At 43.0% G+C, this 14,712-nt stretch overlaps 1 protein-coding gene across 5 annotated transcripts in view; it reads right to left on the bottom strand.

Annotated features, from left to right (window-relative positions):
• Positions 1-14,712, bottom strand: part of ABHD5 (abhydrolase domain containing 5, lysophosphatidic acid acyltransferase) — a 61,879-nt gene that overhangs the window by 25,565 nt on the left and 21,602 nt on the right. For 3 of the 5 annotated variants that reach the window (XR_009492290.1, NM_001076063.2, XM_024982896.2), the window contains 3 exon segments: positions 14,581-14,666; positions 11,673-12,042; positions 4,594-4,748 (listed from right to left, as the gene is read on the bottom strand). Coding sequence is in view for 4 of the 5 variants with exons in the window: in NM_001076063.2 (NP_001069531.1) it covers positions 4,594-4,748; positions 11,673-12,042; positions 14,581-14,666 (611 nt within the window). In the remaining variant the exon portion in view is untranslated. 5 annotated transcript variants of the gene reach the window in all.

Here is a 14,712-nt window from a genome sequence, read left to right as displayed (position 1 = left end):
CCTAAGGAAAGACTACAATACGAATGAAACACTGTCATATACTGACTTACAGATATGCTTCAGGAGGTCAAAAACAGTTGCCTAAGACTTGTTTTTGTAGGAAAATAAATTATATTAAACAAGGCAGGTGAATACAACAAGGCATACCATAAAATTAACTTAATAATTTGTATCTTCTCCACATTTACAACAGATTAGCATCTAAATGGTACCCCACTCCAGTACTCTTGCCTGGAAAATCCCATGGACGGAGAAGCCTAGTAGGCTCCAGTCCATGGGGTCGCTAAGAGTTCGGCACGACTGAGTGACTTCACTTTCACTTTTCACTTTCATGCACTGGAGAAGGAAATGGCAACCCACTCCAGTATTCTTGCCTGGAGAATCCCAGGGACATAGGAGCCTAGTGGGCTGCTTTCTATGGGGTTGCACAGAGGTGGACACGACTGAAGCGACTTAGCAGCAGCAGCAGCAGCATCTAAATGAAGTAAAGTGAAGTGAAAGTCACTCAGTTGTGTCTGATTCTTTGTGATCTCATGGACTGTAGCCCTCCAGGCTCCTCTGTCCATGGAGTTCTCCAGGCAAGAATGCTGGAGTGGGTTGCCATTTCCTTTTCCAGGAGGTCTTCCTGACCCAGGGATTGAACCCAGGCCTCTTGCATTTCAGGCAGATTCTTTACCATCTAAGCCACAAGGGAAGTCAAATGAAGTAAACTGGGATATAAATATTTCTGGGGAAAATGCATTCAGACTTTCTGCTTGGCACACTAGCAGTATTGCCCACTACAGTCATCCACAGTGGCTCCCACAGCCCCACCCCTGAGGTGAGAGGCAGGAGCAGGGCCCCAGAGGAAAGAGGAAGAAGAGTAGGAACCTTTTCTCAAGTCACTGTTTTCCTTCTAGGGCCCAAGGACTGGCTGGTTTCCCTCTCTGCTACGACTTCCCGTTACTGTAGCAAGGTCTTCCTTCCTTCACCTGCCTCCCTGATTCTCTGAAGGAACCACACAGCTCCACCAAGGATTCTCATGATGCAGGAGACATTCTATACCGCCCTCTCACCCTGTGTGAGCACCAACGGGAGGCAGAGGGCATGAAAGGTCCCTCCTCGGCCTTCTCCCGCCCCCGTCACTATCTCCTGATTTCCTCTCATCCTTTACTTGCCCCATTACTGCTACATGTAGAGCTATGATCAAGCAAAATCCATTTACATTTCAGACCTCTAAAGCTCTTAAGCAGCTTATCAAAGGAGGACCTGACACCTAAGCTGCTGAGCCCTACTGGGATGAGGGGTGCTGGCACTTCAACATTATGTGAACTGTGAATTTCCAGATGTTCAAGCTGGATTTAGAAAAGGCAGAGGAACCAGAGATCAAATTGCCAACATCTGCTGGATCATCAAAAAGCAAGAGAGTTCCAGAAAAACATTTACTTCTGCTTTATTGAGTACGCCAAAGCCTTTGACTGTGTGGATCACAATAAACTGTGGAAAATTCTTCAAGAGATGGGAATACCAGACCATCTGACCTGCCTCTTGAGAAATCTGTATGTAGGTCAAGAAGCAACAGTTAGAACTGGACATGGAACAATGACTGGTTCCAAATCGGGAAAGGAGTACATAAAGGTTGTATATTGTCACCCTGCTTGTTTAACTCATATGCAGAGTACATCATGTGAAATGCCAGGCTGAAAGAAGCACAAGCTGGAATCAAGACTGCCGAGAGAAATATTATCAACCTCAGATATGCAGATGACACCACCCTCATAGTAGAAAGCGAAGAAGAACTAAAGAGCCTCTTGATGAAAGTGAAAGAGGAGAATGAAAAAGTTGGCTTAAAACTCAACATTCAGAAGACTAAGATCATGGCATCTGGTCCCATCACTTCATGGCAAACAGATTGGGAAACAATGGAAACAGTGACAGACTTTATTTTTGGGGGCTCCAAAATCACTGCAGATGGTGACTGCAGCCATGAAATCAAAAGACGCTTGCTCCTTGGAAGAAAAGGTATGACTAACCTAGACATCATATTAAGAAGCAGAGACATTACTTTGCCAACAAAGGTCCGTATAGTCAAAGCTATTGTTTTTCCAGTAGTCATGTATGGATGTGACAGTTGGACTATAAAGAAAGCTGAGCACCAAAGAATTGATGCTTTTGAACTGTGGTGTTGGAGAAGATTCTTGAGAGTCTTTGGACTGCAAAGAGATCCAACCAGTCCATCCTAAAGGAAATCAGTCCTGAGTGTTCATTGGAAGGACTGATGCTGAAGCTGAAACTCCAGTACTTTGGCCACCTGATGTGAAGAACCGGGTCACTAGAAAAGACCCTGATGCTAGGAAAGATTGAGGGCGGGAGGAGAAGGGGATGACAGAGGATGAGATGGTTGGATGGCATCACCGACACAGTGGACATGAGTTTGAGTAGGCTCCAGGAGTTGGTGATGACCTGGCTTCTGCAGTCCATGGGGTCACAAAGAGTTGGACACGACTGAGCAACTGAACTGAACTGGACTGGTGAAGAGAGGTTATCTACATCAGTACTGAGGGCATGTGGCATGGTCACCAAATCATTCTCTATGCCCTCTTCTCATTCCTGCATCCTGCTGCTCTCCACACCCCAAAGGGATGGCACTGGGACAAGGAGGGGCTGGGCCTGGGCAGAGAGGGTGGCAGAGTCTGCAGCCACCTACACAGAAGTTGCTGCCACACCCTCACCCACCCACCAGGCCAATCTTCTTTTCCTGCTAAGCGAACCTGACTTCCGTGTGTCAGTTAGGCAACAACGTGCCCAGGAAAGCAGGCCCCTCACTCGAACCCCTGGAAATAAATGAAGGCTGACTGATCAGTCACAGAAGAGTCTTCTTGGTTGATGGAAGAACATCAGGGGTGGGCAGAGACACATGGGGAAGCCTACTGGGGCTCCTAGGGGAGACCTTGTTCCCTGACATAGAGCCTTATGCTTTCCCTTCTTCTTGTTCATAGTGCTGCTTGACAAGCTGACACTGTCTGTAATAGCAACTGCTGAACTGTGAGGTAAAAGGTCAAGAGAATCACATACGCAGACCCAGACCCTTCACCAAGGAGCCAGCTTCGAGAAAAAAATGCTAAAACCACCTGCCTCCAGACTGCTTGTTAAGAAAACAATAAAAGGCCTTCTGCTTTAGGCTGCTGAGGTCTTCTGTTACTTCCAGCCTAAAGTCCTTTTCACTGACACAAGCCGTAAGAGGGAAAGGCAGAGGTGCAGACTGTCACCATCCATGACAACGAGGTGAGTGAGGCTGAGACAGAGGAGTCGAGAGTGAAATGAACTTAAATCAGAGACTTCCCCCAAATCTTTGTAGGAAAGAACGACTTTATCTTCTTAACACTAACATTATAGGGCAAGAAAGGAATCTAAGTGATGGTTATTATCCCAGGTCATCGATTAGGTCTGGCTTTGTGACCTGTCAGCTGGATATCATTAGCTGGTTAAACACTCCCCAACAGATCACTTCCTCCCATGCCCCAGGCTAGTAGATACACTACCTGTGACATCCCTGCCTTGGCTTTTTTCAGAATGTTCAAGGTCGCCTAACCTTATCCTTAGCTTAAGATGCTTACTCCCTGGAAGGAAAGTTATGACCAACCTACATAGCATATTCAAAAGCAAAGACATCACTTTGCCAACAAAGGTCCGTATAGTCAAGGCTATGGTTTTTCCAGTGGTCATATATGGATGTGAGAGTTGGACTGTGAAGAAGGCTGAGCGCCGAAGAATTGATGCTTTTGAACTGTGGTGTTGGAGAAGACTCTTGAGAGTCCCTTGGACTGCAAGGAGATCCAACCAGTCCATTCTAAAGGAGATCAGTCCTGGGTATTGTTTGGAAGGAATGATGCTAAAGCTGAAACTCCAATACTTCGGCCACCTCATGTGAAGACTTGACTCATTGGAAAAGACTCTGATGCTGGGAGGGATTGGGGGCAGGAGGAGAAGGGGATGACAGAGGAGGAGATGGCTGGATGGTATCACTGACTCAATGGATATGAGTTTGTGTGAACTCTGGGAGTTGGTGATGGACAGGGAGGCCTGGCGTGCTGTGATTCATGGGGTCGCAAAGAGTTGGACACGACTAAGCGACTGAACTGAACTGCCTGCTAATTATCTGTAATGTTTACCATAAAAAGATTCCTCTTTGAGGAGAGGAGCCTGGTTTCAGTCATCTTTAGGCATTGACTGGTATTTTTTAGAGGAGGAGGAGAAAAAGTAAGGTTTGTTTTTGTTTTCAAGATTTTAACTAACAATGGTAGTTCAGCAAATACACCTCTGTTGTTCTCTATAAACACTGTGCTCTCCAGGGATACAGATATGTGGCATTCCAGGTGGCACAGTGGTAAAGAATCTGCCTGCCAATGCAGGAGATGCAAGAGATGCAGTTTGATCCCTGGGTCAGGAAGATCCCCTGGAGAAAGAAATGGCAACCCATTCCAGTATTCTTGCCTGGAGAATCCCAGGGACAGAGGAGCACGGTGGGCTACAGCCTGTGGGGTCACAAAGCGGGACACAACTGAGTGACTGGGCACAAACACACACACAGGATACAGGTATAAAAGCACTCACCAAATGGCCCTGCAATCCTGAGGCCAGCTAAAGGGTTAAAGGGAGTCAACGCTGCTCCCAAGGCTCTGATCCAAACTGGAATTGGTCTCTCTTGATCAGCAAGGTCTGGTCGTTCAGAAAAACCCCAAGGCTCCACTAAAATGAGATGACTAACCCTGTACGGGAAAGAACAGACTAAAGATCATTTGGCAAATTCACCCTAGGACTAGAAAGAACTTACATGATTTATAAAAAGGTAGAATGAACCTCCTTCAAACACCTGGCATTGAAGAGAAAACTGAGGAACTGAACAGGCTACCTCTCGCTCTTATTATATGTGAACTGATGAGATTCGGTAGAATTTGAGAGGTGTCTGGTAGAAGGAGGGCTTCATATTTAATCTATCTAAATACAGATAATAATGGATGTGTGAGAGGGTATATGATAACTGTAACTATTCTTGAGAATCAGAAAAAACAGTATTTGTTGTTTAAGCTACACTCTGGCAAATGATACGGTTCCATATACCTCAATGTTGACACTGCAGAAATGACTGGAGATTAATACTACACTCATAAAATAACTTCAGGCACCAAAAATAGTTATTTCCTATGAGCCAAATCATTCTACAAGTTTAACAAGCATTAGGACTTTGGGTGGATTCAAAAGGACTTTGAATGAACTTTTCACAAACATGAAAATAATACTATGGGCCAAAAATACACCCCCTAGTTTGGGATTTCAGTTTGATGAACAGGAATGCATGTACCCTACCCATAACATCATGACATCCTGGCATGAGATTCTGTTCATAATTCTTTCCTAATTTTCTTCTTTAGTGATTAAAGAGACAGAACCCCTTCAGTTCGAACTCATATCAAATTGCTTCACGGCATCAAGAGTTTTAATTTTTCCATCTAATGAAGCATCTTTCCGATGAGGGAAACCCAGGACCACGTCCTCATGATTGCATCACAGTACCACACATCAACTGTAGCCAAAACAGCCAACGGATGTCAGCAAAGATCTCCCAAGGATGAACGGACACTGATTCTGAAGTCCCTTTCCTAAGTCCAACTGAAATAGAAACGTAAAGAAACCAGAATATGGGAACAGATAGCTATTATTCCCAATGCAAAAAGTTTTATTATTTTTGGATTTCCCCGGTGGTCCAGTGCTCAACAATTCACCTGTCAATGAGAGGGACATGGGTTCAATCCCTGGTCTGGGAAGATACCACATGCCACGGAGCAACCAAGCCCATGCGCCGCAACTACTGAGCCCATGTGCCTAGAGCCTGTGCTCCACAACAAGAGAAGCCACTGAAATGAAGAGCCCACGCACGGCAACCAGAGTACCTCCCGCTCGCTGCAACTACAGAAAAGCGTGCATAGCGGCCAAGATCCAGAAAAGCCAGAATAGATAAATAAATAATAAAAAGTTTTAGTATTTGTGTCAGCACAGATTAGTTAGTAATGAGTACTTTGCTATGACAGCATTTTCTCAGACAGAAAGCTTCAGAGAACAGACCCAGAGCATAGAGCTCCATGGACTCTTGGAGAATACTCAGCCTCATCTTTCATCTCATGACATGAGAAGAAAGCTGAGATGTACTGTGTGACTCATTTGACAGGAATTATTTACTTTTAATGTATGTGTGTGTGAGTGCTCAGTCACTTGGTCGCATCCGACTCTTTGCAACCCCATGAACTATAGCCCGGCCAGCTCTTCTGTCCATGGGATTCTCCAGGCAAGAATACTGGAGTGGGTTGCCATTTCCGTCTCCAGGGGAGCTCCCCGATGCAGGGACTGAACCTGCGTCTCCTGTGTCTCCTGCACTGGCAAGTAGTTTCTTTACCATTGCTCTTTCTGGGATCCAAACTCATATAGTAATCCAGAACCCACCTTCTAATATCCCAGAGAAGACAGCTTGATGGGATTGTCAGTTCACATCTAGGCTTAAAGAATGGTTCTAGCCAGACAGCATATGAGTCAGCTTATCAGACATCTATATCGAGATTCAGAGACTAATGCAAACTGCAAGAAAAACAAAGAACCAGCAAAGCAGGAACAAGAGAACAGTTCATCAGTTTCAAAACATAAAGAAGCATTCCTCTCCAGCTTAGTCATTACAGTAGGTCTTGAGTCTGAAGATGATGACCAGATTACAGCCTCCAGGCCTAAGACGTAGGTAACACCTGCTCCAACATGCTTATGGGACAGCTGAGCCTATATGCCAACAATGCTATACTAACCAGACATTCATGTGACATAAGTCAGCCACCAGCCAGTAATAATACAACAAAACAGCCAGATCCAGAACCAAAATGTACAAAGGAGTTTACAAGACGTACTAGGAAACAAGGAAAAGGACAAGAAAGAAGTCAGTACACAAAGGAGACATTCTCAAGATGCAGTTACCCCAGGTATTTCCCATTAGTTACAAGCTACTGAGGGAAGGATGGAGCACAGAACAATGAACTTAAATGCCTCTAACTGGGTCAAATAGAACACTCAGTCTTTCATCTCAAGAGGAACCAATAAGAAATGCTCAGCCCAGCTCCACATGGTCAGGAGACAGCCAGGCAAGATCAAAAGCAAGATGATCTGAAAACCTTTGAGTGAAAAAGACCAGATGTAACCTATTCTGTTGTGACTTGGAATGATCTCTTTGCTAAACACTTTCTAAGTTAATAAAAGTTTTCATAGTGTCCTTTTCCTTAGTTTATAACAAATACCTATAAAAAACAGACTGTCTTTGTACAGGATCCTGAGTTGTTGTTGTTTAGTTGCTAAGTCATGTCCAACTTTTTGCAACCCTGTGGACTGTAGCCTGCCACGCTCCTCTATCCATGGGATTTTCCAGGCAAGAATGGAGCAGGTTGCTGGTTCCTCCTCCAGGGGATCTTCCTGACCCAGGGATCAAACTGTCTCCTGGATCTCTGCTACTTGGCAGGTGAATTCTTTACCACTGAGCCACCGGAGAAGCCCATGGGATCCTGAGTGGCAGGAGCCAGAAGTAAAAGAAAATTAAAAAGGAACAGAGAGATATAAGAAAGGAGATGGTATCTTTGGCTACTTTTGCTGGTTTACTCTACTCTCCCTCTGTTGCCACCTTACGGTGCTCGGACGCTGCTTGATGAAGATTCTGTAGTGTAGCATGGCAGCCCAGGACACCTCACACAGTGCTTCCTGCTTGTCATACAGCACACCAATCTACAGGTAAAATCACAGGCAACCTGTCTAATTATTACACATCATGGTACGAGGACTGAGATGAACTAAGGTCATTTTGGGGAAGGAACATGGGGTTTGTGCCTCCATATGGAATAATCTATTAGTCAGTTCGTAACTTCTCTGCCCATCCACCGCACTGCTCTTCCAGAATGGCCCAGGGGTCCCCCTAGCACAGGGCCTTTGCGATTTCTGTCCCTACTGCCTAGAATGCTCTCCTGCTACTTTCCTTTGAGACCTCCACGTCAGCTGCAGTTGTACTTTAGAGGACCACAATGGACCCTGAGCCAGAGCCAGGTATTCATTAAGAGATCTCACAGCTGCCATGCTACTCATGTGGTTATTTCTGTCTCTTCCCCCAATGCACTGTAAGCCTTACAGGCACACAAAGTCACTCAACATTATTTAAACACACACAACCTGCTGGATTATAATGTTAGAGTGTTTCATTCAACACTGGTATTTCAATGGAGGATTTAGCCAGGTACTTTTACATGAAGTATCACAATTGCTGAATCTTTGATTACTGATTCTTGATAATCAGTATCAAGAATCTGGGAAATATATGGGGTCACTGCCACAAGGTAGAACAACTTTTATGGACAGAGGCACTCTGCTGCTCATAGAGATCAAGCACACAGGTTGACCTAATGTACCAAAAACTGGAAAAAATCAGTTTTTACTTGTTCTCTATTATTGGAATCCTTCCAAAACAAGTATTTTAATCTAGGAATTTTTGCTCTTTTCCCCAAACCATCCTATAAAAATAAACCAAGAATGAAAGAACGGGGCTGCCCATAAAAGACAGGATTAATATATACAGATTGGGACTTAAGTCCCAGTAAGTAAAAAAAATGTTGTCTTTGTGGTTTTTTTCTCCACGCATAGAAACAACAGAAGTTAAAGAGCTGTGTGTGGTTCTCTTAGGAGAAAAACGATGAAAACTATATCTGTCATACCTGAGGCGGCAAAGCAGAAAGTGGTATTCTCAAAGTTCACTCAAAAAAAAAAAAAAAGAAAGACAAGATGCACAATGAGTGAAGGAAATTAACTGAATTTCATTTGGTCTCTATTAGACCATTTTCCCCTTCCTCTCACCCTCCCACCAAAGTCTTTGTGAAATGCAAAAATTTATTTTAAACTCATGACAGCATAATAAAAATGGTCCTTGTAGGGGAGGCCATGCACATGTAAGAACAGGGATTACATATGGAATCTCTGTACCTCTCTCTCAAAATAATTAAACAAAAGTTTTTAAAAAGGTGCTTGGATCAAGTTAAAGTTGGATAAGTGACATTTAGAGTAGGTAGTTCCTTACAATACAAAACAGACTACTGCACCAGAGGAAATACATATATGCCACCCAGCAGCTTTTCTGGCTCAGGTAAAACCTCTCAGATCACACAGATGGTGACCCTGACGACCACCCATATGTTTAGTATGAGTGCAACTTTGCTAAACCTCACTGACTGTGAGCCTGCTATAATTATGAACAAATGTAGGTGGCCATCTCTTGTGTTTAACTACGTCTGGATCTGTGAATCTGCTGAATTGTTCAGTTAGCCATAACATCAGATCTTCTATGTAAATCTAAACTAATCTGCTCCATCAGAATGGAGGAGGAAAAATTTCTGTAAGGTAAGCAATTGGCACCAGTAGGGACCATTAACAGTAATCAGAAAAAACACACCGCCTTCACTCATGACTTGGGATCTCTGAAAACCCAAAGAACCTTGTTATTGTGAAATCCACTTGTGTTTCAAGATGCAATTTTTACACAGTAAAAAATATAGGCCTTCATATCCAACATATTCTGTAGAGTCTCACTCAATATTTAGCAGCAATCAGCCAATTTAAACCTGCTAATTATTTCAAGCATTCTCTCATTCATCCATTGCTAATACTTAGTGGTTCTTGGTCCTCATACAGTAGTTCACATTTATGAGGCACAAACATTCAAGAATCATTTTCTAAAACGTAGTCAGTTCAACGCAGGGATCACTGGCTTTATTTTACATACTTGTTCTGCTCCCTTATTCTCTTTTATAGATGGTTTTCAAGTGGTTATTCCCTTCTAAATCACTGAAGCATCTTATTTCTTCAGAGCATTTCCCAACTGCAAATGAAAATCTCACCAAGTGACCTAAATGGCAGATGGCCATGAAGGGTCAGGAACCTGTGACATATGGTTTCATGACCAGAGCCTGGCCCACTGAGTGCCACGTCCTACCTCCAGGGAATAAATACCACAAGACAGACAAGAAGAATGGACTTGTGGACACAGAGGGAAAGGAGAGGGTAGGATGAACTGAGAGAGCAGCACTGATATACACACGCTGCCACATGTGAAACAGACAGCGAGTGGGGCGCCGCTGTGCAGCACCAGGTGCTCTGCTCAGGGCTCTGTGATGACCAGAGGGCTGGGAAGTGGGGTGCGGGGGAAGGGAGACTCAGAGGGAGGAGATATATGCATACAGAGAGCTGATTCACACTGTTGTACAGCAGAAACTAACACAACACTGTAAAGTAATGACACTCCAATAAAAGCAAAATAAATACCTGACCAGAAACAGAGGAAGCCCAGCCTCCACAGATAACCATGTTGCCTTACACCAGAAGAGTAGTCACTCTTCCCCATACAGGCAGTTGTTTATCACTGAGAGTAGGACTTGATAAAAGACAGTAATCCCAAAAAGCCAAGTAGAAGAAGGAATCTGGATTTCTTTTGAGAACACAGACCTACCAGTTAGCAAAACTGTTTTACCCTCCAGCAGAGAGGACTGCGCTGTGTCAACAGCACCTGCAGTTATGCAATGGGACGGCCTGACAGGCGCCCCCACACACTCTGAAAATGACCATCATCCCATTCACAGACGTCAGCCTCAAAGTCGGTCACAATTCCAGATTAGTCCATTCCTCCAGTGGAAAAACACACTGGCAACACAAAAATGTTGACAATTTTTTGTTTTCTTTCCAAAAAGATGAACAAAACAAAAATGAGCTTTGCTTCAATTTTTTGGGCACTCCAATGTGACCTCCTCTCAGATTCAGTTCAGTTCAGTCTCTCAGTCGTGTCCGACTCTTTGCAACCCCATGAATCGCAGCACGCCAGGCCTCCCTGTCCATCACCAACTCCCGGAGTTCACTCAGACTCACGTCCATCGAGTCAGTCATGCCATCCAGCCATCTCATCCTCTGTTGTCCCCTTCTCCTCCTGCCCCCAATCCCTCTCAGATTAGCAACATAAATAACAGGAAACAGCATAAGAAAATACGGTAAAGGAAGGAGGAGATGCTACAAAGATTCTGAAGTAAACAATCATTAATTTAATGACTCTGAAAAAAAAATTTTATAGCAATAAAGGTTAGGGCACAGTAGAATAAAAATGCTACAAGATATAATGTGGGTATATTTTCTGTAGCTTAGAGATGAGGAAACTAAAATTTAGAGTTAAGTGATTTCCTCTAAGCCTTAAGACAGCACGAGAGCCTATGTGTTCTAATTTCTCTGGTTTCTTACTGCTGCTTCCTGAAACCTAGAAAAGACTAGGAAAAGCCTGCTGGATCCATAGGTCTAATGATGATAATAACTGTAAATAATAACAGCACAACAGTTTTTACTTGTGGCTTAAATTGTGTATGTTCTAATAAATACAAAGTCCTTTCACAAGCCTCCTACGTAGCAGATATAACAGGAAAACCTGACAATATTATTTCTGCTACTAAACTGGCCATCAGCTGTGGCTGTTCGACCTACAGGGTCCTTTAAGAGAATGTCTGTTTTCAAAGGATCAGACACCAACCACCACCAAAGAGGGGAACTGGAAACGGATGCCTGGGTGCCTCTCTTCTGACACCCCTACTCACCTGGATGGGTACTTCAGTGAGTAACCAGCAGCCAGGAACCCACCTAGGTTGTGTCCAAGCAAGATCATTTTGTCCAGTCCAAGGGCACATCGCCACTCTTCAATGGATTCCACAAACTGATTCTCCACTTCTTCTGCGTCACTGTCAAATCTGGGTCGACTACTTCGTCCAAAGCCCAGCAGGTCAAAAGCATAGACAGGTCTATTGGTGCAAAGATCGCCAAAATTCAGTGCCCAGAGTCCAAGACCTCCTCCAAAACCATGGAGGAGGACAAGCGGAGTCTTATTTGAAATATGAGAGAGCTTCAGCGTCCATATTTTATTTCCATTAGATATACGAACAGGTTCTTTTTTGTATGTGCAGGGGACACCTAACAGAAACATAGAAAGAGAAATTGCTCAGCCTCACGACTTCTGAGAAGGGGAGTAGTCTCAGAGCAACGGGAAATTAATCATCTAGGAACCACCTAGTATGCATTTACATGATTTTAGCCTTTATTATGTCAGCCCTTAAAAAAAAATGTACACATTTTATTGAACCAAGTAATTCTTAATGACCATATCTCACACTTTCGTAGGAAGAGCTATCTCAGACAAGTCTCAAGTACCTGTGTCCTAGGTTTCCTGGCAAGTCATATTAGCTCTTTGGACTTCCTTCCACATCCATCAGTGGAGGGTGCTAGACAGGGACACAGTGGTCACTGAATCCATTATTTTAAGGTCTGTGGCTTTACCGACAATAACAAAGTAATAGTACCTTGTATGTGTAGAACACTTGAAGATTAAGCATTAAAGATTGAAGTCAGACTCAAAAGAAATACTTTTTCCTAAAACGTCATCATGAATTTAGGGAAGGATTAACAGTATGCGTATTGAACATGTGTTGAAATCTGAAGTCACCACAAGGTTTAGTAGAAAAAGATCACAGGGCATGGCAGGAACTCTTCAATGGGAGTGCTAGGTAGTCTGAGTTCAGATCCACAAAAGTAAATACTCCAGAGAAAATAAATAATCACAGTTGTGTAGATAAAACATCTTTCTTATCCTCAGTGCTACAGGACTAAATACTTTAAATTTCCCCCCAAACTGACTAAAGATGGAACTAATTTGAAATCCTTTTACCTCACATTATCAACTGAACAGCTACACTTTAGATATATCCCTTAAGGATTTGTGCATATATGTCTACAGTGGACAAATAGTGGAGAACCGCAAGTCTCTTTCCTTTAACCTGAGAAATCATTTCCGGTTTCGTCCCCACATGGTGGCCAAAAGGGAAACCCAGCATTTGTTGAGAATATTAACAAAGTCCACGTTACCTGAGTGAGGGGAAATGACAGCAGTCTGGAGAGGGAGGTGAGCTGGTGTTAGTGCCAAGCCCAACCACACTGGCATTCTGAACACAGACATTGTGTGAGTATTCCTATAAAAACTACCTGTGACCTCTATGAGAGCTCATCTCACTGTATTAGTTGGTGCTCCTGTGTCTGACATTGGAGCAGGGGCCAATTCTCCTATCTGCAGCCCTAGAACCTAGCAGGAGGAAATCATTATGTTCATCAGATACATGAAATGAGTGCCTAGTGCTCCTGCCCTTTTTTTTTTTTTAAAATCTCCTGACAAGAATTTTTTCATTTAGTAAACCACAATGACAACTTTCCCAGCTTTGGAGAGAACAAGATTACCTAATGGAGTTTCATGTTAAAAATACATGTAAAAAGGCTAAATGTCCCCTTCCAGGGATATATCCAGTTACAGTCACTTATTCCTGAATCATTCAAATTTACAACGAAATTCATTTGTGGCAGAGAAGATAAAAAATAGGTGTAAGTATCTGCACAAACATATACAATAATCACAGATGTACACCACTTAACCTCCTCCTCTAAACAAAACTGCCCAGTAAACAACATTACTTGAAAGTATATCCACAGATACCTAGGAATATTCTGAGAGTACACATTTGGGTAAACTTCAGCACTCACAAAAAACAACAAAAACAAAAAAGTTTCCATACTACTATGAATGTCAACATAAAGAATCCTACAATCCTAGAACCAGAAAGAATTCTAAGATCAACACAGCCACTTCCTCTTATAGGCAAAAACTAGAAGACTGAGAAAAGGGACTTGCCCAAGATCCTGTAAGCCCCGGCTGCAGCCCTGGGCCTAGACCAGGTTACATGGCTATACTCCACGATCTATTCCAACAGACAAGGCTGCTTGCGCTGCAGCACCTGCAGGCTGCTCCCAAAGCACAGTCTGGGGACCTCTGGTGAGTTGGGGACCCTTTTGGGAGGCTTTCCCAGGTCAAAACTATTTTCAAAACAGTCTCAGACTTTACCTGTTTTTTCCACTCTCATTCTCTGATGGGTATACAGTGGAGCCTTCCAGAGAACACATGGTAAGTGATGACCAACAGTCTAAATGCAGAAGCACATATAGGCATCCAGGGGCCTTACCTTAAGCCAGACATTAAACAGATCTGTAAACTTATAAACAATGTTACTTGTCTTGATACATTTGTTCAGAAAGTAGCTATTTTTAGAAAACGTTATTTAAACTGCATTTATTGCTAGGGTTTTAAAGTAAATTGATAAGTTATCATAGTTTAATTTATACAGTTTTAATTTTTAATACAGTAACTATTGATAGCTATAACCACTAAACAAAGACCCTTGGGGTACTTCTTAATTAAAGAGTATAAAAGGACCTCAAGACAAAAGGTTTGAGAACCCTTGCCTTCTTTCCACACTTACACACTTACTGATGACATGAAAAAGGAAAAAAAAAAGTTCTTTTGCCAACAACTAACACACCACAGAATCTTATCTTCAGTTTCAAGACAATGCAGTATATTGGACCTATTTTAGTAAATGGCTCAGTTCACTTATAAGAAGAAAACCTTACATTTTAAAATTTTCTCTTCAGCTTCTTTAAGGTGTGAGGTTGATGTAGGGCACCATGTGGGAAGCCAACCAGTTAGCCATCCTGACCTAGAGCATCAAAACAAAATACAAAGAGGTGAGTTCATGCTATTCT

Source organism: Bos taurus, chromosome 22, assembly GCF_002263795.3.
Source record: "Bos taurus isolate L1 Dominette 01449 registration number 42190680 breed Hereford chromosome 22, ARS-UCD2.0, whole genome shotgun sequence".
Taxonomy (NCBI): Eukaryota; Metazoa; Chordata; class Mammalia; order Artiodactyla; family Bovidae; genus Bos; species Bos taurus.
Note: the sequence above shows the minus strand (reverse complement) of the source record. Positions and strands in the feature narration are given on the sequence as shown.